Source organism: Macrobrachium rosenbergii, chromosome 59, assembly GCF_040412425.1.
Source record: "Macrobrachium rosenbergii isolate ZJJX-2024 chromosome 59, ASM4041242v1, whole genome shotgun sequence".
Classification (NCBI taxonomy): Eukaryota; Metazoa; Arthropoda; class Malacostraca; order Decapoda; family Palaemonidae; genus Macrobrachium; species Macrobrachium rosenbergii.
In genome coordinates, this window is record NC_089799.1 from 29,542,636 (window position 1) to 29,568,768 (window position 26,133).

At 41.5% G+C, this 26,133-nt stretch overlaps 1 protein-coding gene across 2 annotated transcripts in view; it reads right to left on the reverse strand.

Annotated features, from left to right (window-relative positions):
• Nucleotides 1–19,515, reverse strand: part of LOC136837715 (very long chain fatty acid elongase 4-like) — a 66,999-nt gene extending 47,484 nt beyond the window's left edge. Inside the window, exons 1-2 of one of the 2 annotated variants that reach the window (XM_067102618.1) lie at nucleotides 19,377–19,515; nucleotides 7,617–7,683 (exon numbers count right to left, since the gene is read on the reverse strand). In XM_067102618.1, coding sequence (XP_066958719.1) covers nucleotides 7,617–7,683 — 67 coding nt within the window. In that variant the 5' untranslated portion in view covers nucleotides 19,377–19,515. Of the gene's footprint in view, nucleotides 1–7,616; nucleotides 7,684–18,983; nucleotides 19,073–19,376 lie in introns of those variants that run through there. The other variant, XM_067102617.1, reaches the window with a different exon arrangement.
• Between the last annotated feature and the right edge of the window lie 6,618 nt (nucleotides 19,516–26,133).

Consider the following 26,133-nt stretch of genomic DNA (forward strand, 5'->3'; position numbering starts at 1 on the left):
ACTGGGCGCCACTGGGCGCTCTGATAAGCTTTTATCCATAAGCACTTTCACCGATGACACTAATTTAGCGATCGATTGCACAATCAATTCAAAGCGAGTGTCGATTTTCGACTCCAGACTGGCGATGGTGTTGGGGGTTGGAAACGTGAGAGCCAGGTAAAGGAGATGGTTGTACAAATGGAGGAGATGGAATGGGATTGGAAGAAATTACAGGTGTGATTGCATCTGACTTAGTGGATGAATCCTGACTAGATAAAAGTTTTACTATATTCCTTAGCAATGGCTTTTATCTTCCTATCTCTAGCTAGTTTCTGAGATGTGCATCTAAAGTCTTCCACTTCTTAATATCCTAGTCATTACACTCCTCACAACATAAATCTACTGAACTTGTTTGTCTCCTACATGGAACACAAACAGTGTGCAATTGTAAGATTCTCAGTTAGTCTAGTATTGCAGCTTTGCTGCAATACCTAATGTTAGCACTACTAGTGTCAGACATCCAGAAAGTCTAATACAAGTCCAAAAAACGGGCAAAGAGTCGTCAATCAATAATCAAAATCTGCCTTACACTATCTTAATTATGCCGAAAGGCTATGAAATTAAATACTTCACCAATTGAAGATAAGTCAAACAACCAGCAAAGTATAAATTCCAAAATTTGAGCTGCTGCCAACTACAGTCCTTCAACCACAGCCGGCAGAAACAAAATTGAAGCTTTTTGCTATATTGTACCTTCTCTTACACCCGAAAGTGGGCGGGGCATGTCACCATAACCATAACAAACTAGCGGACCCGCAATTTCAAAATTTTGAGCTGCCGGTTAAAAGAAACTAATAGCTATGTAATTACTGGGTAAGTTACTTATATAAAAAACAACATATTTACGATAAAATAAAGTTTAATATATACTGTACTTACCAAGTAATTACATAACTATCAAATTCTAATAACTGGCAACTAAAATTTGAAAATTCATGGTAGTGACTCTTTTGTTTTGTTTTGGTGTAAGTAGCCCACTTTCGGGGAAGGAGAAGAACAACATAGCAAGAAGACTCAATTTGTTTATGCCGAAATGTCCATGAGGGGGGAGGAGGGAGGGCTCCCACTTTGAAATTATTTGGTCTTGTCTCGAACTTCGGAAGTGAAGGCTTGCAATCCAAGACTCGTTGCAGTCACTTCTCTCATGTGTATGTGCCAACTCTTCTGTTCTTGTGTCCACCTTCTGGAGACTTCATAGTCCCCCAGGAGAGTGCTCCAACTTAAATCGGACAGTCTGCATAGGAGTTCAGGTCAGGGTTCTGAGGAAAAAGACTTCCCTTCTAGCAGCCTGTCTTCGGACCTCCACCAAAGCAGGTGCTTTATGATGTCCTAGTTTACTGGAAACACAAACGAGTCCAGATGTTTCTTTCAGTCCCAGTTGTCTCTGAGATAAAACTGAGTACTCTCATGTGAAGTCTCCCCAAGGAGACAAACTGTTCAATTGAAGCCAACGTTCCAAGGAGGCTTACCCACCTGCTGGCCGAACACATTTGGAGAGAGAGAAACTCATCTATTGTCTTTAGACAGGATTCTACCCTCTTGGAAGCAGGAAAAGCCCAAAAAAGAAGAGAATTCAGACTCATTCCCAAATATACTATCTGTTGGGAGGGAACTAGTTGAGACTTCTGAAGGCTGATCAAAAGTCCAAACTCTTTTGCTAAGCAAAGCATCTTTTGAATGTTCCCCATGCAAGCTTCCTTTTTTGGAGAACAAATGAGCCAGTCGTCCAGATAGAGCGCAATGTTGACGTCCTCTATATGAAGCCAACTGCTATCACAGTGAGAACACAGCTAAAAACTTGAGGGGCCATCGAAGGCACTGACATAGAGCTCGGAACTGGAAAATTTGGTCCCAGAAAACGAATTGGAGGTACTTCCTCGAGACTGGATGTATGGGGACATGGAAGTATGCATCTTGCATGTCTATGGAGATAAGTCATCCAGTCCCATTGATGAATGGATGCAAGAACGAACTGAGCGATTCATATCCATTCTGAATTTTGTCTTTCGTATGAAGACTTCGGAACCACGAACAGGTGATTGTAAAACCTCTGATTCTATATCTGTGACTTCTTCTATTGCTCTTTCTGAAGAAGAGCAGACATTTCCTTCGATAGGGCCGAAAACCTTCTTGAGCTTATCGAACAGGCGGTCAAGGCGATGGGTTTCTTGACTAAGGGAGGAAAGTCTTCAAAGGGAATAGAGTTGCCGTTCTTGAGCATTTCTATGACCCATTGTTCTGCTCCTCTCTTGCTCCATTCTTCCCAAAAAAGGAGCAGCCTGGCACCCACTGCTGCACAGGGGAAAATTTTCCTCCCTTTTTGATTGAGGGTTTGGTTGAAGACTTCTTGATGGCCTTGGAGGAGAATCGGACGTTAGATCTAGGCCTTGACTGAAATCTTTGCCTGCCCCCATGAAAGGGCTGATGCTGCAAGGGTGAAGAAGACTTGGCAATGAACAAGATATTCTCTCTAGCACGTTTAGAGGACTGTGCCAGGAGATCTTGCATTGACAACTTTTGCAAGTCTGAGGTGATTCCATTAACCACTGACTTTGGGAAAAGGAAGTCACGTACTACAGGAGAGAAGAGAAGGGCCGATTTATGCGCTGACATGACCCCTTTGGAGGTATAAGAGCACCAGAGCTCTCTCTTCTTTGAGATGCCCATAGAATACATAGAGACTAATTCATGAGAAGCATCTCTAATCCCTCTATCTGTACAGAACACCTAGAAGATCCAATGAGAGGTCCGCGGGGACAGAAGGATAGTCCAGGATTTTCTTGGCCAGGGCGCCTACTGCCCAATCCAGGAAACTGACTGCTTCAAAAGCTTTGAAGATATTCTTCAGCAAGTGGTCGAGTTCGGCAGAAGAGAACATCACTTTAGCCGCAGCAAAGGCAGACCTACGGGAGGATTCAGTGAGACCCGAAAAGTCCCCCTGGGCAGAGGCTGATACACCCAGGGAGGGAACTCCTCTGGTAGCATAATACGAGTATCTCCTTCTCAGCAAACTCGAAGGGGATTAACAGAACGCAGCCTTCCCCTGTTCTCTCTTGTCCGCTAACCAACACTCCACTTCGTTCATAGCCTTCTTAGCTGAAGCAGAGAGTACCAATATAGGAAGCTTGGAAGATTCCAACAGAAGGTTGCTCATCTGAAAAGCAGAAGCTGGAGAAGGAGAAGCTGTTAGTGAGAAGTCGGGAAATGTACAAAGTAGAAAACGCAGGAGAGCTGAATACACTGTAGTAGGAGTTTCTTCTTCCGGACTATGAGGCTCCTCCTCAGTTGATGAAACTGGAGACAGGGGTGCATCTACCGCTAGCTGGAGGAGGTTGCAGTTTCAAAAAACTCAAAATGTCATCTAGATGCTGTTGTGTGGGAGGCAGCCAGATCTACAAAAACTGGTGCCACAGAAGAGGAGGAAAGATCGGTCGCTGACGGGAGCTCGAGAGCTGCTGGAAGCTCGGGTGCAGCTGGGTACTCAGGAGCTACTGGGTGTCTGGAAGACAGAGAGCACTCAGGAGCCAATGGGCGCTCAGACGCTACTCAATGTCTGGGCACTCTGACGTTGATGGGCGCTCTGGAGCCAACTGGAGCTTGGTGCTTCTGAAGGCTTACAGGTTGAAGGAACAGCTGAAACCGCTACACTGCCAGATGCTGAAGAACGTCTAGAGGAGTGGGTGGGAGCTGAAGGACGCTGTCACTGAAGTGCGCTCAGAAACGGCAGGCAGCTCAGCCACTAATGGGCACTCAGGATCCGACAAAAGACGCTTTGCAGGAGAAACCACTGGCGAAAAATGCTCTGGGGAGTCCCAACAACTACATGAGGACTCAGCCTCTTTGACTTTCTTATGAGGCACCTGAAGGGTGTGCCACTGGTGCCTGCAATCAGGACTCGGTGTTTCAGAACTGAAGGAAAGACGGTGCGCATCCAAGAAAACACCTTTCCAACAGCGTAACTGCCCATGGGCAGACCCCACCGACCTCCCTTGGGCCTCCGGTATGACTTCTCCCATGTGCGGGGGAGTGTCAGGGACTTTCGCCTAGGAGAATCGGCAGGACGGACAGCCAGCTCCTCCACTAACACTTCACTATGAGCACTTCATTCATGATTCATAAGTTCATGAACTGTTTCACCCAACTGGGACACAAGATGCATTTATAACTCAAACTTACAATCAAATTTCACTTCAAGGGTGGCAACGGCATTGGGGTCGGAAGTATGAGAGTTGGGTACAGGAATAGGTTGTATAGCTGAAGAACTGGGATTTGGAGACATGACAGAAATAACAGGAACATCAGTGGAAGATTTCAAAGAATCCTGGCTAGCTAAGGACTTGTCACTCTCCTAGCATTAGCTTTTCTTACCCTGTCTCTTTCCAATTTGGAAAGGTGAGAAGTCAAAATTTTCCACTGTCTAGGGTCCCAGTCAACACATTCAGCACAAGTCAGATCTATAGAGCACAACTTGGCCCCTGCAACTAGAACACAGTATGCAAGGCGTATTTGGCAGAAATCAATCTCGTATTGCAGCCTTTACTGAAATAGCAAGCGCTAGATGTACTTGCGTCGGACATCGTCAAAAGCAAGGTGATCACTAAATCTCGAAAGGGAAAACAAGTCAAAATTCTGAAAACTGTCTTAATTGAGTCAGCCTGACTAAATAAATGCCGATAGCCAACCAAAAGAATTGAAAATACTTCACCAATACTTCAGGGAAAATAACCAGTAAAGCCCATGAAAATCCAAAATTTAACCTGCTGCTCACAACCTTCGTCGAAAGCCGGCTGAAATAAAATTGAGCCTTCTTGCTATGTTGTTCCTCTCCTTTCCTGAAAGTGAGCAGGGCTGGCTACTCACACCAAAACAAAACAATAAGAGTCACTACTGTGAATTTTCAAATTTTAGCTGCCGGTTAATAGAAATTGATAGCTATGTACTGTACAGTAATTACTTGGCAAGCTGCTTATATAAAAATGTAAATTATCCTGAATTCATGATCTGTTCCTATGGGGTAACAAATCTTTGTGTTTCACATAAAGACTTACTCTTTAGGTAGACGGGTATCTGGTTTCCAGCTGCTAGTCAACTTCACCAGGAAAGGCTGACCGTAGAAGCCTGGAAAGCAGTCATTGATCATTGATCAATTCCAGAGCACCTTCTTCAGCATTTTCTGTATCCCTGAAGACAATGATAGAAATCTAAACATTCTTGAAGAATAAGCTGGGAACAAGACTGGGCAGAGAGAAAGGAGAGGGTGTCAGTCCTTGTAGGGCAGCTTGTACTTGTCCCAAAGGGCACAGGCTACACAGGACTCTGTCCCCTGTTGTTGCCACATTGTCCAATAGTGTGACAAGCATCCTCAGCTAGCAGTCAAGGGAGAGCAGGACTGCCAGCCTCAGCATCCTTCTCCCTTCTTTTCTCCCTTTTGAGCAGAAGCCTTTTCCCCTTGCCTCCATTTCTGGCCAGAGCCTGATAGGAAGACTTAAGGGACTGGAAAGACTCCTAGCTATTCAACAAGGCTTGGCCTTTACTCAAGCCTGAGGTCTATGCTGTAGCCATCCTCAAAGGCTTGGCTGCAATCCTTTCAAAGACCCTAAAAGGACCCTGAAAGGAAACTGCATACTGAACAATAAAGTCCTGAGCACCAGAACACAGTTTCCTCTAAAGGTCTTTGCTCTTATGAAAGTCTGGCTGGCTTGTAACCTAACACTAAGAAAATTTAGAAAACTATAGTTTCCTGTGCTGGATGGACAACCAGCATGGAGGGCACCATATTATCACAAGTTCCTGCATAAGAGTGCTTTACCATGCTTAGCTCCCCTCTTATTTTTTTTAAAAGAGAGACAGAAAGTCACATCTACTGACTAAAAATATGCCAGATAGTAAGCTACGTTGTGTAACTAATATGCATCTGCCCGTCCAGCGCAAATATGGCCACCGGCTGCTGAGTGTAAACCTTAAGCAAGATCCTGTTCTGCCCTTGCATAACTTGGGTAGCTATAAAAAATTTTAAGCACCCACCACAGGTCCTAAGGAGAAAGTATCCAAGGACTTATGGGCAACATCTCAAAGGTACAAAGAGCTAAAGGTGTTCTGGCACTGCCAGATACCCACCCTCAGTACATGTGCCACTTATAAGTTCCTCCTAAACACAAAGGACAGAACAATGCCCCTGACTTAGTAAACTCTCATTCTGGAGCTTTGCTGACTCTTTAGTGCTACTAATCTTACAAGAAGCTTTACTAGATGAATGGCAAGAAGATTTATTATCTTGCAACTCTATCAAGGCAAGCAAATGTTTCACTGCATTACCTAAAGAAGATTCACATGTGCTTTTGGGTAGATTAAATTGGAGTCTTTTCAGCTTACTAAACTTTTCCATTTCCTTCTTTGACTTTAACATGGGAAATCCCATGAAGAAGGACTTCAACAAATGTGTACTTGAACGCAGATTCTGAGGCCTCTGATGCAGCTGAAATCCCCTTATCAGAGGAATGCTTTGACTGCTTAAACCAGCCACTGCAACAAATCTTTACAGATTACCCAGCATCCTACTCTAATGAAGCTTTATTACTTATACACTTACTGGGAGCACTAATAAACATCCTTTGAGCCATGGTTACCACACATTATAATACAAAATAATAATAATGCACAAATCATAGCATACCTACATACACTGATGTTGAGCAGGGTAGGAAAGATAAATGATACAGTTCTTGAAAATGTATCAGAATAAACAGTTGCGCCTCAACTTAGTGGATTTCATTACTTAATGGGCTCAGCTGAGTCCAACGAAAATATAATGATGTATTTTGTACTTAGCAGAGAAATCTGCTAATAACGATAAGGTTATTGGACAGTGGACTGAGCACACCCAAGTGGACAACCCCTCATCCTTAGTGGATAACCATATATATGTATGATAGAGGTATCAGATGGTGAACAAACAAACGCATACACACAACTGAGGATTTCCTGTTTGTGCCTGCAAGGGCAGATGGTGAAAAAACAATGGATGAAGGTTCCACATGCTAATATCCTTCACACCTCTGATAATGACACCATTACCAAATCTCCAAATACAATGAGAAATCAACAGGAAAGACCAATTCCAAAATCAGAGCTGCTGCTAAAAGCTGGTGTACAGCCATTAGCCAGCAGGAACAAATTGAATACTTTTGCTAGTTGTTCCTCTTTTACCCCAAAAGTGGGTCAAACAAAACAGCGCAGCCCATAAATTTCAAAATTTTTAGCTGCCAGTTAATGAAAACTATATCAATGTAATTACTTGGTAATTTACTTATATAAAACTTATATTTGTACCTCATCCAAGAAAAGGAAAACAGTACAGTACTGTATTCAGATGACATACTACACTATTTACAATAAAATGAAAAAAATAAGATTTATTTGACAAATCTTTAAGCCAGCCAATATAAAAATCTATGTATAATAACAATCAAAATGAAGCTAAGAGACTAAATCTGTTTTGCAAGTTTACTTAACAATCAACTAAATAGTATGTGCATGCATACAGATCATCAGAGCACCAAACACCTTAACAACATTACCTGCTATTGACAAGGCCCATTCGTATCTGTCTTTAAACTGATTCCATTGCTCAGTTATAACCTCCATCTGCAATAATAAATAGAGATATCAAACACAGGTAAAAATTAGTACAGTATCATAAATGTCAAGAAACCATAAATGGTTTAAATAAAATTCAAAAAATTCTTATGAACAAAAAGAGCTTTGGACAGCTGATCTCATGAGAATAATTAGAAAAGTACACTTCATGTTCCCTTACTGTTGTAAGAAAGAACCTATCAACCGAATTAATGTAGCATGCAATAGGGAGTTGTACTGACAATATGTCTTGTTCTGTGATGCAACAAACTAGGATTTTTGCAAACTTGGCAATGTTTTGATCATATATCCTATTATGACAATGTACAATGTATCTTTCTCAGCAGTCCCATGGTTCCATGCACAGGAACAAGTCAAAGTTACTGAGTGGGTAACATAACTTTTCACGATGAGAATATTGCAAAATCACAGATCTTTTAAGTAAAATGTATATAAACCAGAGCCTTGAATGTGGAAGTACTCCTTAGTGTAAGCTGAAAACAGTTGCTGAAACTCTGAAACAAAGTTGTTAAATGATGGTATGTGGGTAAGTGGAGGGGCAACCCCAACTGACCTGCCATTACAAAGCACTTTTTCCTCTCATATCAGGAACCAGTGGGGAGGTTGTGGTGGGATTATGGTAAAAAGAGCTTGTTTGTATACCTATGAAAAACAGAAAATTTTAAAATAATGTGTATATTTCCTAGGTATACAGACCACAGTCTTTTATGTAGGAATGTCAGGGACATAGAAGCTGGTCGGGGTTGGATTACAATAAAAGGCTCTGCAGTATTCTCTGTACCTAGGAAAATTATATTTTCATAATAAAATTAAGTTTCATATATACTTACCAGGTAATTACATAGCTATAGTTTCTAACTCACGTGGCAGCCTAATTTAAAAATTCATGGTAGCACTTCTATTGTTTTTGTGTAGGTGACTAGCCCTCCCCACTATCGGGGAACAACAGGAATGAAGCAGAAGAGCTCCATTCATTTGTGCCCTTGTGTCCATGAGAGGGGCAGAGGGAGGGCTCCGCTACTGTAATTACTTGGTAAGTAAATATGAAACTTTATTTTATTATGAAAATAACATTTTCATATAAGTAACTTACCAAGTAATTACACAGCTGAATCCCACAATGAAGGGGGGTGGGATGCATGGACATATTCTACTCCAAAACATTGAGTAATGTAATGACTTTGAAATAGAAAAATTGCTAGTATTGATAAAATGCTTGTTGTTTCATTACCTGGTAAGAGAGCTACTGAAGGTGAATACTGCCTCTGGTTGGTGCTCATCTTATCCTGTAGTGGCGTGGCGGTATAGCCATGGGGCACCTCTTTGCAGTGAAGGATATGTCCGATGGCTAGCAAAGCTTACAAAAGATGCCCTTGCCCTGGGTGCAGTACTAGAATAAACAACCAGCAACGCTGTCACCTACACTGAAATAAAAACCACAACCCATCCACTACTAACTGGTGGGCACTCCAGGTACACAGTAATCCCAGGCTCCCCCAAGACTCGACACCCTACATCAAGGCAAAGAGAAAGAGGAGAAAAAGAATGTTTCCTATGCTTCTTCCCCCAACACCATGCCAGGCACTGATAACAAACCCAAGGTACTGCAATTGCCACACACTGTCTCTACTTCTTTCAAATAGTGCGACACAAAGATCAACTTACATTTCCAATAAGTTTACTGTAAAATGGAAGACAGGGACATATGGTGTCTGAAAGCAAACGAAGTACAGACCCCTCTGATATTGTGCACTTTCACCTTGAAAAAAGGCAAGATGTCTTCTTGAATCCGAGAATGTGCCTCGGTAATCAGGTCCCTTAAGAAGAACGACATTGTTTACTTAGAAAGAGAGCATGAAGGATTCTTACCAGAGCACCAGAGATTGCTGGATGGCCCTCTGAGCTTCTAGGTCCTGTCCAGGTAATACCTTAAGGCTCTAACGGGGCAAAGTGCCTTCTTCTTTTGGGCCAATGATTTCCATTAAGCTCTTAATAGTGAAAGAAAAGAACGGGGCCAGGGCTTGGATGGTACTTCGTTCTTGGCTAGGAAAGCAAGAGTAAAAGAACAGACTGCGTCTCCTTGAGAGAATCCTACCCTCTTATCGATGGCCTTCAGTTCACTGACATGCTTGGTAGTAGCCAAAGTGACAAGCAAGATCCCTGAAAGATGTGGAGTGGAGGGGTTCGAAAGAAGGGCCAGTTAGCCACTTCAGTACCATGTCCAGATTCCAAGTGACTGAGTCAATGTTCCTCTGCTTGGACATGTCGAAAGACGTGATGAGGTCATTAAGATCTTGGTTCAAAGACAGATCCAGGCCTTTATGTTTTAAACAGAACTCAACACGGATCTATACCCTCTAATTATAAAAGACAACAGACCCCTAGAGGACGTCAGATAAAGAAGAAAATCTGTAATCTGAGTCAAAGATGTCTCAGAAGATGAGACGTCATGTCCACTACACCATCCATGAAAGACTGCCCACTTGGCTTGGTAGACTTTGCATACAGACTGACGTCTACATCTTGCAACAGTCTCTGCAGCTGGTCTTGAAAATCCCTTCGCTCTGACAAGTTTCCTGAAAGTCTAAAGCCTATCAGAGAGGATAGTCCTTGGTGGTATCTCTTGAAGTGAGGCTGTCTGAGTAGACGCGGTCTTTGGGGCATAAGCCTCAGGAAGTCTACTAACAACCGTGGAAGGTCCGGAAACCACTCTTTCAGAGACCAGAATGGGGCTACAAGAGTCATCGTCATGTTGTAATGTGACTGGAACTTGTTTAGCACTTCCTTGACCATGCTGAAGGGCAGGAATGCATAAAGGTCTCGGGGGGAGGGGGGGGCTTCAGTGCCCCACCCTAACACCCGAGCCAAAAGTTTCTCCAACTCCAGTACCCTGCCTCGTTCTATTGGATTACTTGCTTCCCATCAAGATCTCTGCCGAGTCAAGGAAGCATGGCATCTGTCGCCCATGCAGAGGGTCTGGTGCTGGAGAACAAAAGAGAGGAAGGCGATGATTCCTCAATGTGGCAAATAGGTCCAAGGTTGGTCTGTCCCATAACTTGCACAGGTCAATACAGACCAGGGGATCCAAGGTCCATTCTGTGGGAAGGACCTGCTTGTGATGGCTCAATTCGTCCCCCAACACATTTAACTTTCCTTGTATGAATCGAGTGACAAGCGTTACTTGATTCTGATCTGCCCAAAGAAGGAGGTCCTTTGTCACCTCGCAGAGGGAGAAGGAGTGAGTCCCACCTTGCTTCCGAATTTAAGACAGAGCAGAGGTGTTGTCTGAATGGACTACCACTGTTTTGTTGAAGGTCATGATCGAGAAGGGCTGGGGGCCTAAGTGGATTGCCTTCAGCTCCTTGACACTGATGTGATGGTTCTTCTGTTGCAAGGACCACATCCCGGAAATTTCCAGGTTCCCCAGAAGTGCTCCCCAACCTAGATCCGAAGCGTCTGAGTAAAAGTCTAGGTCGGGGCTCAAAGGAAGCTAAGAATTTCCTCCCAAAAGTCTTCCTTCGGACAGCCACCATCGCAGGTCTATTTTGATCTCCAGTGTGATGGGAAACACAAAGGAGTTCTGTTGTGTCTTTCTGTCCAAACTGGTTTTAGAAAGAATTGCAGAACTCTCATATGGAGTCTGCCCAACTTGACAAACTGCTCGATGGCAGCGAGAGTCCCAAAAAGGTTCATCCATTGATTGGCAGAGCAAGACAGGAAAGAGAGAAACTTACAGACCATCTGAAGGCAGGAGTCAACTCTCTTGGGGGATGGAAAAACCTGAAAACTCCGAGAGTTGACCATCATCCCCAAATAGAGAATCTCTTGAGTCCGTGTCAGCTGTGACTTCTGCAAATTAATGAGAATGCCCAGTTCTCGAGCTAGGAGAAGGGTCTTCTGTAAGTCCTCCACGCACTTCTCCTTTGAAGGTGATCAGAGAAGCCAGTCATCCAGATAAAGGTAGGTATTTATGACGAGAAGATGAAGCCATTTGGCGAAAGGGGTGAGAACTCAGGTAAAAACTTGAGTGAGATGTGGAGACGCTGAAGCACAGAGCCCAAAACTGAAAAACTCTGTTCCGGAGGATGAATCTGAGGTACTTCCTGGAGTCCGAATGGATGGGGACATGGAAGTATGCGTCCTGCATGTCGAGGGTAATCATCCAATCGCCCTGGTGAATGGATGACAGGACTGACTGGTTCGTCTCCACCACGAACTTCATCTTCTGGACAAAAAAATTCAGGCGCTGACATTGAGAACAGGTCTCCAACACCCCGATGATTTGGGTACCACAAACACACAGTTGTAAAAACCATCTGTGCTGAAATCCTCGACTTCCTCCACAGCGATCTTTAGAAGGAGGGATGAGACCTCTGAAAGGGCTGAATACTTCTCCGAGCTTTCCGAGTATGCCATCAATACGATGGGCAAGGTGTCTAAAGGGGATTTCTCCCTGAATTGGATGGAGTAGCCCTCCTTTAGGACCTTGATGATCCACTGCTCTTCCCCTTCGAAACTCAATTTCTCCCAAAAATGGAGAAGTCTGGCTCCTACTGGGGTACGAAAGACTGTATCTTCACCTCTTGGAAGAAGGCCTGACAAAGGTCCTCTTGACCGCTCTGGCTGAGAAACGTACATTGGAGCGGAACCTGGGTTGGAACTTCCGCTTACTCCCACAAAAGGGCTGCTGCTGGACAAGTGACACTATCTTAAAAGATAAACGTGGACGACATGGCAAAAAGGTCCTGTGTAGATTTCTTCTGTAGATCTGCAGCAATCTCCTTAACAGTGGCTTGAGGAAAAAGATGACAGTGATCCAGAGGAGAAAAAAGTAGAGCTGACTTTTGGGCTAGGGTGACTCCTTTGGTTGTGAAAGAGCACCATAAACTCTCTTTTCTCAAGGACACCCATAGAGAAAAGAACCTCAAGTTCCATGGAGCCATCTCTGATGGCTTTGTATACACAGGAAAGAACTCCAAGCTAATCAGAAGTCTTCTGCCAAGTCTGAACAGTCCTCAATCTTCTTAGCAAGGGCCCCAACCATCCAATCTATAAAGCTGAATACTTCGAGCACCTTGAAACTGTTCTTGACTAGGTGATCAAGCTTGGCCGATGAAAACATTATTTTAGCCGACGAGAAGGCTGAATAACGTGAAGAATCGATGAGACCGGAGAAGTCTCCTTGGAAGGAGGCAGCGACTCCCAAAGGAGTTTCTCCGGTAACATAAGATAGGTGTCTCTTATGTGTCAACTGAGAGAGTGAAAAGGCGAAGGAGGTCTTACCTTGTTCTCTCTTAGCAGAGAGCCAATCTCCATCCTCTTTGAGAGCTTTCCTCAAAGGGGAGGAAAGAACCAGCTTGGGAAGCCGGGCACTGACATCTGGTTGGCTCCTTATCAGGAAGGTCAATGCAGGAGAGACCAGGGCAGCGGGAGCAAAAAAGGATGGAAAGCTTGTCAGGAAATACCGGAGAAGAACTGGGTACCCCGAAGGAGAGGCAGGCTCTTGGTCTAACCCCTCTACGTCGGAGGAGACCGGAAACAAGGGCAAATCCTTAGTTGTCTTGGCTACAACAGGAGCTTTCTGAATTAAGCCCATAATGTCAGCAAGCTGCCATTTGATGGGTGCCAAGGATGGATCGTCTACTACAGAGGGCGCAAGATTTCCAGTAGCTGGTGTCTGAAGCTGAAGAGTTGGCATTGGGAACTTGGCAACTGGCACCGGGGGCTTGGAAGCAGGCGCTGGGCACTCAGAAGCTGGTGCTGGGTGCTCGAGAGCTGGCGATGGGCACTCGGAAACTAGAGCCGGGTGCTCAGGAGATGGCATTGGGCGCTCATGAGTAGATGGGCACCTGGGCGAAGACGACGAGTGCCTGAGGATCATTGGCCTCTTGGGAGCCAAATACTGGCATTCAAAAGCAGAATGTTCAGGAGAAAAATACTCCGGACCGTCCCATTCCTTAAACTGCTTACTGGGCACTGGAGAAAAGCAGTCAGCATCATCTGTGTGCTTCTTCAGAGGACGGGATGAATCTAGTAAGCGCTGTCAGCACCTCTTGTCAGGACTGTAATCCTCAGAATCAGACGATAACTGGCGCACATCCACAGACAAGCCTTTCCAACTGTCTCAACTGAGGGGCGACTACCTGTGGGCAAACCCCACCGGCCTCCCTTGGACTTCTGGCATGTCTTCTCTTAGGTTCGGGGGAGCAGGACAGGGGCCTTCGTCTAAGAGAACTGGCAGGACGAGTAGCCACCCCATTTGCAAAACACTTTCACAATGCACTTTATCTTGATGCACTTTGGCCATAAAGGCCTGAAGGGACGTCCCCAACTCCGCTACTGTGTTCACAATCAAGCTGATCTTTTGATCGAACCTGGACTTGAGACTGGCAATGGGATCAGGGTCGGAAGTATGGGAGTAGGTAGGACAATAAAAGGAGGGCTGATAATAAGAGAAAATTAGGGAACAGGTGATGAAGGAATACGAACACTATCTACAATCCTAGGATTAGGAGTAGACTCTAGGCTAAGTAAGGTCCTACTTTCAGCTCTAGAGGCTGCCTTTCTCTTCCTATTCCTTTCAAGTTTATCCAGGTGAGATTTTAAAACCTTCCACTTCTTTTCATCCCAGTCCTTACATTCATCACACCTTTTTCTCATTACACACTTCCCCTGTACGTTTAGAACAAATAGTATGAGAATCACTTGACCATTTTGTAAGCCTAGTCTTACATCCTTTGCTACAGCAGCGAATAATGGAAGAGCTAGAGTCAGACATATCTAGGCAGAAAAAGCTAGAAAACCTGAACTAAAAGCTAACAAGCTTGAAGGCTATGAAAATTAATAATACTTCACTGAATTCCTGGAAAGAATCAACCAAAAACCGATGAAAAGGCTGCTGCATAGACCCGATGTTGAGTCAAGAGCCAGCAGAAACGAATTGAGCTCTTCTGCTTTGTTGTTCCTATTGTTCCCCACTAGTGGGCAGGGCTAGTCACCTACAAAAAAACAACAGAGACGCTACTGCGAATTTTCAAATTAGGCTGCTGCGCAAGTTAGAAACTAAAGCTATGTAATTACTAAGTAAGTTACTTATATAAAAAATACAAATACTTATTAAAGCTTTGTTATTTGTTTCTATCAGAATACCATTTCCTTTTACATACAAGACTTCCTTAAGTGAGTTAAATCTCCACAAAACGTCACATTTCCAGTCACAATACAGAGCAGGGAAGCACTGACTCTCGTAACCTCCTATTTGATCTGTCATAGGGTTGACAGAATGATAGGCCCTAGGCCCAAGTGATAAGTGTCTGAATTCTCATGTGTATAGGAAAACCTTGGAGAACCCAGTACAATATGTGCCCTATGATGGGTGACACATGTGAGAAAGCAGATAAAATCTGGCCAGTAAAACCAATGGGTTCAAGTTATAGCTCTATTGTCACCTGCCCCTTTCCCCCCTTACTAAAAAAGGGAGCAGAGAGAGTTGCACCTTATAAGCCAAAGCTCTACGATGGGTGTTTGTGTAGCTTACCTGATCCTGTGTCCTATCCAGCAAGTACTTGGCTACTTTGCAGAGAGAGGAAAGAAGGAAGAAGGAAGAGAAACCTTCCAGTACCTTAGGTGAAATGCTATTTTGTCTGAGAGGAGGTTGGGTGACTACACAATCTGTTGAGTAGCCACCACAGGTCCCAACGAGAAGGCAGTCAGGGACTTATGGGCAATGTCCCATGGGTAGAATAAGATAGAGGTAATATGATTCTCCAGACACCTGCCCTTATTATCTGTGCTACCAAAAAGTTGCTCCAAAATACAAGGGACAATCCCCATCCCTAATTTTGAGAGCTTTCACCCAAACTGTATGACAGTCTACTTTGTTGCAAGTCATAAGCTTGTGTGATTACAGCATAAAGCCTGAAAGAAAGGGTGTTTCTGGACATTATTTCTTTGTGATTGCCAGTATTGTACTAACAAAGAGGTGCTGACACTGTCCTAAGAGGTTGGGTCCTTCCTTGGTATTACCTTTCAGCTTGCCCCAGGCACAGAAGCATCTTGTCCAGATTACTATCAACACAGACCCGGACAGGGGCACTGAAAAATTTTCCATCAGAAACTGAGAAGTTCTGGGGATTCACCACACAATCAGGAACACATGACAAAAGAGATTCCCAACAATAATAGTGGTTAAAATGTAAAAAAAAGGCCACATAACTCACAAATGTGCTACATCAAGGCTAAGGTAAGCAGGAAGACAGTCTTGAGTGTTAGACCACAGTCCAAGACCTCCCCTAAAGGCTCATAAAGTATCTTGGTTAGGGTATGGGGGATGTGCATCATGTCCCACTCCAGAGGCCAAAGCTCCCAAGGAGAACAAGGCTGCAAAAAGCTCCTCATGAGCATGAATATCTCCACTGAAACAAAGAGATCCATACCCTTCAGTCTGAAGACTTGGCTTACAGCAAAGGTATAGCCTTTCACCATGGTGACTGAAAGGAGCTTGTCTCAGTGAAGGTGGATGAAGAAGTCAGCGATCTGCTGAACAGAAGAGACCAGAGAGAAATCCATTCTACAACACCAATCACAGAAGACTGTCCACTTTCTCTGGTACATGTTAGAAGAGGATCTTAAGGGTACCCTGACATCAACACAGTCCTGCAAGAAAAGCCTCTCTCTGGATAACCTTCAAGAATGTAGCTAGAGGGTTTTTACTGAGTGATGGTACCTTTGCACATGTGGCTGACAATGGAGAATGGGCCATGGCTGAATCTTTTTGGTGCCTTGACCACAACAATGAACAGATTGGGAAACCACTCGGCACGGGGCCAACAAGAAGCTACAGAAGTCATTCTGAGCCTCAGTGTGATCAACACTCAGTTGATCACTTGGAGGATTAGACTGAACAGAGGAAAAGCATAATCATCCAGATTATTACAGGGATGTTGGAAACCATCTTCCAGAGCCAACCATTGACCTGGCACAGGGGAGCAGAACACCATGCACTTCCTGTTTATCTTCATGGTGAACAGGTCAAATATCAGTGTCCTCCCTAGCTCAAACTGCCTTTGCACCATTCAAGGGTTTAAGGGCTACTCTGTCCTTGATGATAGAAACATTTCTTCCGCCTTCCTTCCAAGCCAGAGACAAACAAGATTAACATCCCTAATAGGCCTGGAATAGGGAAGGATGAAGCAGTGAACAAAGTAGTGTCTATTCCAGTGTTCTTTCCGTGTGGGGAGGAGCAACAAAAAGGACAATAGGGTCTTGTATGTTCTCTGCAGATGTGAGGGTTTAGCCTTTGCTAACAGTGAAAGGATGCAACCAGGGAAGCATTCTCTGGTCACACTCTGCCAACAGACTAGGCTGCACAATATCTCCTTCATTACCAAGGAACAAGGTGGGGCATCAGATGCTTGAGCAGCAGAAACAGGCACAGAGACAGGGACAAGGGAACCGAACATGTCTGAATGCATAGAACATTCCACTTGATCCTTCCCCGCCAAACCCAAGTGGCAGAGGGACATGGAGAGATGATACCACTGGTGGAGGGATAAATGTAGGAGCTGGTATAGAAACAGAAAGAAAAGAAACTGGAGATATATAACCTTTGGAAGACTTCGATGAGACATTTTCTTCAGTTTCCTCCTTCTCGAACCATATCTCCTTCACTGGGACGACCCTGGAGCACACTAAAACTTATAGATGCAAAACACTCTTAGCCTCTGCAAGCAGAACACAAGTAAGGATCAATGGCAGACTCTTAACATAAAGCAGGAACATGGTCTATCCTGACCTAGGCACCTACATCAGTCACCCTTACCAGGAGACAGAATACTCTGGCATCATCATGCCCATCACAAGTACTATAAACACCATGGTTAATAGAGCCTCAAATAAAAACCATTCAAGTATGAGAGCACAAGGAATTAAAGTTTCATACAGCCATCATGAGAATGTAAGTGATATGTCTACTCAAAGTGTTGGCGGAAGAGAAACTGGCATCAGGCACCCTATGTGTGAGAGAAACTGGCATCAGGCACCCTATGTGTGAGAGAAACTGGCATCAGGCACCCTATGTGTGAGAGAAACTGGCATCAGGCACCCTATGTGTGAGAGAAACTGGCATCAGGCATCCTATGTGTGAGAGAAACTGGCATCAGGCATCCTATGTGTGTAGGTGGTTCCAAAAAAGACACACAGGTGCCCACTAAATTCAAATTCTTATTTAAAGTTTCAACTGACCATGGGTGTGCCAGAAGAGTATCCATACAAAGAATTAAGTTTAATGTATAGACTTGCAGAGTATATACATATATATATACAGTATATATATATATACTGTATATATATATATATATATATATATATATATATATATATATATATATATATATATATATATATATATATATATATATATATATATATATATATATATATATATATATATATAATATATTATATAGTTATATATATATTTATCCTAGGATAGAAAACTACACTTTCATAAATGGAGTTAGCCATGTGCCTTGCATGAGGAACTCTATTTATTAGACTCCCATCAGAACAAATACATATATTTATTGTATACATATACATATACAGATACAAATATACACATATATATATAATATATATATATATATATATATACATATATATATATATATATATATATATATATATATATATATATATATATATATATATATATATATATATATATATAGATACACTGCCGTTATATATTTATATATTAAACTCATAATTTAAGGCCATTTCTTAAACTCATAATTTCCATTTCTTTAGACAAAAATCCAAAAAGGTTTAAATGATTGTAATATGATATAAGCATTCATGTTTAGGCAAAGGATTCTTTAGCTAAAGTCTTTACTAAGCTTTTCTTTGGCTGCAGGCTTCCTTTACATGATTTTATCTCACCCACACGTCTTGGCTCACCCACATCTTATACTGTACCCATATTTACTCAATAGGAAGTGAAAGGCCATTTTTCAGCATCATTGTTGTACCTTTATTCCATTAGGTTAGGCTGCAAGTTTGTTTTATTCCATTAACAAAAGCATTCAGCCATACCTGTCTGTTAATTGTAAATTTATCTCTGTTTGGTAGTCTCATAGCACTAATACTCATAGGCCTAATCTCTTCTTATTCAGGGCCAAGTCGTCATTAAGTACTGTCGAATTGTTTCTGTGTAAGACAGCATTATTCATCAATTTACCCCATTAACTGTAAAAACAAAGGAAAGCGTTATGCAAAACACAACATACCGTTACCCAGAGAAGTACAAAAAATCTTTCCATTCATTTTCGGGATAAGCCTACTTGCCAAGGACTCCAGGCTTTATCAGATCGACCAGGCCTACCTCACCGACCTAGGCTACAACTCTCTGGAAACCTCTTAGGCCCTGGGCTAATCATAGGAGCATTCAGCAGTTGTCTTCTTCTGGAAACCTTTCAGATCGATCGTGGGACTATGCGAAGGGCATCTATACTAGTATTTTGTTCCGAAATGCTAATTTTCCCGGGAGGGTGTGAGGAAACTTCAGACTCCTAACTTTAAGCGTTGATATAGGCCTAGTCTGGCACCCTTTCTATTCAAACGACTACCTGCAAATGCTCAATATAAACTACTCATTCTACCATAACAAATAATTAGCTTACTTTTTAATTTAAGGAAGGAAACCTGTAAAGTATCTATCAAAGCAGTATTGACTTGCCCGCTTGAGACCTGTCAGTTTCAGCAGACGCTCCTACCCAAGAAGGTTATACTTTACAGTTTCTAAAGTACTTCTTATTTGCCGATGCCGGCTTGAAAGGTTTCTGTGCAAGCTAGTTTTGTTCAAATCGCACGTTGTCTGTTTTGCTAAAAGTCATATTCTTGTTGTATTTAAAACATGATTCTTAAAATAAGGATTTTCATCCCCGCCATGAACAATCAGACTACTAAGTATTTAATGTACAACTTAATTGTCGCCATTTATAACAGATATTTGGCAAAAAAATTTTTATTTCATATTTTACTGTGGATAAAAATATACTATATTTTTCATATTTTGTTATGTTACAATGAGTAAATATGGCCTTGGCAATACGCTTGCCCGCATTTGTAATGTCTGGACAGCCATTGGCCTCTAACAATTTTGTTGCCTTCTCGAGCTCATGTTGCCGATCCGTCGAACGTGCACGAGTGGGGCATTTTTTGATCACAGAAAAAATGTAATATATTCATTACGGGCATGCTGATAGGCAAGAAACCAATTGAAATGAAGAAGCATTTGTAATTAATTATGATCTCCATTTAGCTTGCTTATTTCTTGTATAATGCTAGTGGTGATGTAGAATTAGGCTTGAAGCTTGAATCCAAACAATCGATGTCAACTGACAATATTAAAAGTGATGATGATAACATTCTCCCGGGTATATGGACGCAACAAAACAATGCCACTTGCTCTCCTGATTTATCGAAATTCTTATGGTTGTTTCCTGCTCATATCTTACTGATACGACCGATAGTTAATACGTTTCAAGAGAATATAAATGCCGCAAAGAATGATATTTTGTATCGCTAGGATGACAAAAATAATACTGAAGCCTACACTTCGTTTTTGAGGGAGTACTGAACTGAAGACAGAAATGGCGGTAACTGAAAGGAGAAATACATAGAAAAGACGAAAGAAATGTACAGTACCAATATACAAAGGGATTATATTGAAAATGCTACATGGCAGTGGTGAATGTAGGGACGAGTAAGAACGATTCAAATACAATGAAGGTACTGTACCTCCAGAATAAATGAATAGTCATCCCTTTGTATTATGCAAATGCCGGTAGAGGAAAGTGACGGAAATGCAAGAATTTAGACTGATTAGTCGATTGTAAACTATCTGGATTTATATCTTACGAAGGTCAACAGAACTTAACATTTTAGTTTTTATTTTCTTGAGTTCTTGCTTTTTATAATTTCTTACTTCTTCAACAAAAGTTTTATATATTTTGCATATTTCTACGAGGCTCTCTCGCCGGCTTCCCTTATATAGTTCCTCTATTTGATCTTCCACTATTTCTTTAATTATCTTAAATTACCAAGTTATCTAAAATATCACCTTTTTTATAGTCAAGTTTTTCTCCACTGGCTGTATGCTGTTTATGCTATCAATTCCCCATACGTGTGTTGTTACAACTTTTTCGAACGTTGGTCTGATTATCTTGTAATCCTAATTCTTTCCTTTAATCCCCACCCTCCACCCACAACCCCAATTCTCACTATGCGAGAATGGCCTCATATATTTTTAATCTCACTTGTACAGCCAAGGTTCCTACTCTACTAATATTTTCATGATTTCACACTTTTCTTACCTCTCGCTTACGCTTAAACTGTGATCTCCTTATTCTGAATACCAATTCACCGAAGTATTTAAACTCCTTTGCTGTTTCAGTGCTTCCGTTCTTAACAAATTCTTCAACTTTTATTTTCTTCTTTTTATTTTCATTTACCAATATTGCCGACTTCTGTGGTTTGGTGCTAAAAGTGAAATTTTTTTTAGGCTTCCAAGCTACATCTCCACTTCTTTCTCAATATATCATCAACATTAAGAATTCTTTCATCCTAATATTCTTTAACAGTGATAATGTTTTCCTGCTTTTAGAGTTCATTTGGTCTGTTACAACTGAGCATAATTTAGTAAAAATATTGTACCAAGAAGATTTTGCTAGAGTGACCTGCTGCCTCGTTACTATCAGAATAGTAAGTTATCATTAAATACTGGACAATAATGTAAAATATAAAAGAATTAAGCAAATGTTTTTTGGCTTTTGCATGTTCTCTCTCTCTCTCTCTCTCTCTCTCTCTCTCTCTCTCTCTCTCTCTCTCTCTCTCTCTCTCTCTTCTCTCTCTCTCTCTCTCTCAATGAATCGCTGTCAGACATTTTTCCACAGGATTTTGATGGTTAATCTCTCAAGCGGGTTCTTTTGTAAATAAAGAAACTAGAGACTAGAATTCATATCTCAGAAATTAACTACACTGCTTCCACTTACCAATATTGCCCCACTCTCCAGTCCCAAATCTTGAGCTGTTTCCCTTTGTAGGTAAGGTGGGCGATGAAGGAACACGTTAAGAAGACAGATGATAGAGGCCAAAAACATTCTACTAAAAAGATTAACCTTAAGACCCTAAACGCCGGATTGCCAGTGCTTCATGTTAACAATAGACGATAGGCCTAGGCCAAACGATGGCCGAAGACAACCATCTTCAAGTCATAAAAAAGATCAAGCATCAGCTAAAAACACTGTGATGTCTCCTTTAGCTAAAGAGCTAGAAGTCCACACCAGGGCTGTTACTGCCTTTTACACTCTGCCTGCATTTTGGATAAGGGACCATGGTAAGGCCACTAAGAGATCCCTCTGTGGCCTCGCCTATGCTAAACAAAACATAAGTATTAGTGACATGCAAGAATCCAGGTGGGAAAGACTGCCTGTGCAACACAGAGATGAAAAGTTCCTCTGTCCCTTAGGGCACGCCTCGCTCTCAATGACTCCAAGTGAGCCGGGTTTCCCGTATACAGTAATGATCTTCAGTTCTGACGCCCCTCAAGACTGAGAAGTGAAGTTGACTAACCATAAAGTGGTAGGGATGATTTTATACCGAAGAGTGATCGTCCAGACAGTGGAGTACGACTCGTAACTAGCAAAAGAACTTTCGAATCACTGCATCTTATCGAGTTATGTACTTTGGTGTAGGAACAGGTGTTCAGTCAGGAGAAAGGGTTCAGAGGAGCTTCATTTTAACTCATCTGCATTTCAGTCCCTAATTTTTGAGAAAATCATTTAATGTCATTAACTACGGATGTTGCTCGCGAAAATTGCAATCTGGGGTCAAATTTTTGGTTGCTGACAGTTCCTGGTGCGTTTCAAGCTAAGCTTATAAAGAAGTAATTTGTCGGTAAGTTGTTGTTCAGTGTTCACGTCAATAAGTAAGACCTCATTAACCTTTGAGCTTCTTTTTGTATTGCAAAAGGATGGCCAATCTAGTTCAGTTATCGAATACCATATAGTCAGTTACTTAGAAATGACTGTACTTCAAGATTTATCCTAAATTCCCATGGCGCGAATCTTGCCATTCAGGTGACTTACTGAAAAAGTCATTTGGGAGGGAACCGTCCTTGTGAAGGTATTTCCGGTTTATGCCAGGCATATCAATTAGCTTATCATGCTGTTCCACAAGACTTTATTTAGATTTTTTATATCCATCTTTATTCATGCTTACAAGTCTGAGTGTGTCTATGTTTCATATTATTTTGGATTTTTGTACATAAATGGTTTTATTCTTAAATTTTATAGCGTGATTGACTAACGGTTTAACCTGTATGAAGCCTGCAGTATATAAGGATATTAATTTTATATTTACGCGTACTACTAATAACACTAACTGAGGAAACTGCGTTAATAAGCTGGGAAATTTATTTTGTGCATCGCAACTCTCATTCTATTGTTTGAATGAAATTTAGAAAATATGAAGCTCAAATTTTCAAATGACAGGGAAATGCTGCTCCAAATATTACCGAATGTGGGCGTTTTTACATGCTTTCATTGAACTTGACTTCTGCATCTGTGTGTCTGTCTGTTTGGGTCAAAACTTGTAACTCAATTTTCGACCTGTTCCCTTCATCTGATGGACTTGAAATTTTGCATAGTTACTCAGTCCTGGTGACAATACAACCTTTCATGATCAGTAGGTCAGCAGTGACCTCTAGTGACCCTACAATGACCTCTTCTAGTATACCAGGATTTGCATGAAACTCTTCGGATTTTTCATGCCTTCTTTGACTCAACAGAAGAAAATAGTAACTCTACGGATTTTTTAAACCTTCTTTGGCTCGACAGGATATCACATTCAATTTTTTTTAGTTACAGTCATAAATCGGTTACAATTTCTGTCAAAACTAAAAAGTATAAAATAAAAAATAAAAAATAAAAAATTCAAAACACACTTTTATTAATATGCAATAAAAAGAAAAAAATAATTTTTTGAGACACCAGGACTTTCTTACAATTAATCTTGCCAAAATAAAAGCGTTGGCATCAAACATGGAAGGAAATGCTACAAGAAATAAAAAATATATATATTTCTTTTCTTGTACTGTAGCATTTCCTTCCATGTTTAGGCCCAGCATTTTTGTAGACATGAACAATTGTAAGAAAACCCTGGTGTCTCAAAAATTCTTTTTACTTTTCAGTTAATTTTGATAGAAGCGTGTTTAAAATTTTGCCTTATTTTTGTATTCCTAATGTTTTTAATAAGATACACTTTTCCAAACTCTCAACCATTTTTAACTTTAGAACGTTAATCTTGTAAGTGATGCTATACATGATATTACAATACACACACACATATTATATATATATATATATATATATATATATATATATATATATATATATATATATATATATATATATATATATATATATATATATATATATATATTGTTGTAATTTTAAAGCTGGGGTCTTGCTAGATAAATGGGGTATGCTAGGATGATAAGCAACTCACCTTAATTACCACAAAAATCTGCTTAGGCCTTGGCGACAGCTAAAATTATGGACAACAAAACACACCTGAAGGGCTGCTTCAAAAGGTGGGTGCTTAGGTAAACTCTGGGGTTAACTTAATTCATTATGTTTACAAAAGAAAGCACATCAGGAGAATGGTAGCGCAATTCTGGGGTAATGAGACGAGAGCAAATGACGTGGATTTCCTGGAGGGAGTGTACTGGGTTTCCAGCTTCAAAGGTTGTTGATAACGAAGTAGTGAGGGCCGCTACACGCACAAAGTAACACGCAGATCCACAGCTGGGTATCCCTATCCTGCAATCAAAACACTCATGGTTACTTAACTGAAACTAGCACTGTAATGAGGGAATCGAGGAATTGCACTGAAGATGCCTAGACTGAACTCGATTCCAGTGACTCGAATATTCAACGCTTACGTTACGCTTCTCGTAAATGCTTTGTAAATTAAACAGCACAAACTATAAAGCAATACAGGTCTCACTGTAATTATATCGCACTATGAAAAGAAAGGAACACAGTTGGAGGAGAATAGGGAACACGGCTGACAAAAAACCTTAAATCCTGGTACATTACCCTTCTTTAGGAGCTGAAGTTCTCTTCTTATGAGGGCCAGCAAGGGGGAGGGCAAGCGAATTAATTCACAACCAAAAATTACTTTGGATACTGCCCGCCACATATCGAACATAGGCAGTTAAATGGAGCAAGGGACGGGACTCTGTACTCCATGTCCGTGCCGGCAATTCTGAGAGCAAGCTTCCCTCTCCAAGGCCCTTTATAGCTTCGGAAGTTACGGCTTTCTCTTCCTAGGTGGCGTTGTGATCACTCTGCCCACGTGGAACTGCAGGCAGCATGGTTCCGATTTCAAAATGGTGGAACACACGTGGTCAGCCCTCAAGCTGACCTGCCTCGGGGGACGATTAGCTCTGGTTGCGTCCGCACCTGGAATTAAGGGATTTCCGACAGCACTGTGGACAAGAAAGGGGTTAAAGGGGTTTTCCCCCCAAAAAGGCAGTGGTGAGAGGTAAATCTTACTAAATTTACCTTATTGAATTATTTCGTCCTTTTTACTTTGAATTATTGCCTGAAAGATGGGAAGGAATATTCTTAAGGAATATTCTTATATATATATATATATATATATATATATATATATATATATATATATATATATATATATATATATATATATATATATATATATTACAAGCTGTTACCCATAACAGTGAATTTAGAGGTGTGAATGTATTGTCAACACCCACTCCCGTAGTCAACTTGTAACTGACGAATCAATGATAAAAACTCTGTGAAGGAAACTTCCAAGCCATTACCTACTCCATATTATCTCGGCACAGACTCGTGTACGTGTGCTTGTTTAAGCGTGTTCATTTTAACTCAAATTATTGAAAAAGTGATCAATGAATGATATAAGCGAGCAGTATTTAAAGAACAAAATGGGACATCAAGCATATTGAAAAGCTGTTTAACTAGTATAGTTTCTTTGCTATGATGTTAAAAAATCTACGGGCATACATAGAACAGGAAAGAAGCCTAAAGGCCAAGCTAACTGGTAGACATCCACGACAGTCTTGCCAATAATGAGAGAAACAGGTAACAGCATCATGTATTGCGAGTTGAACAAAAGACTGTGTGTGAGGGAGGGAGAGTCCCGTCATTAAAGATTTTGAGAGTCACTCTCGATATTCTTTCGCCTCGTCAGTAAATCCCGGTTTCTTCGAAGTTTGCCATTAATCCACCGACGTTTTTGCGACGTAAGAGTCTTAACGAACAGGCGAGATGTTATGGCTTCTTCCGGAAGAGAAGAAGAAGAAGAAAAAAGCGAAAATGTGGT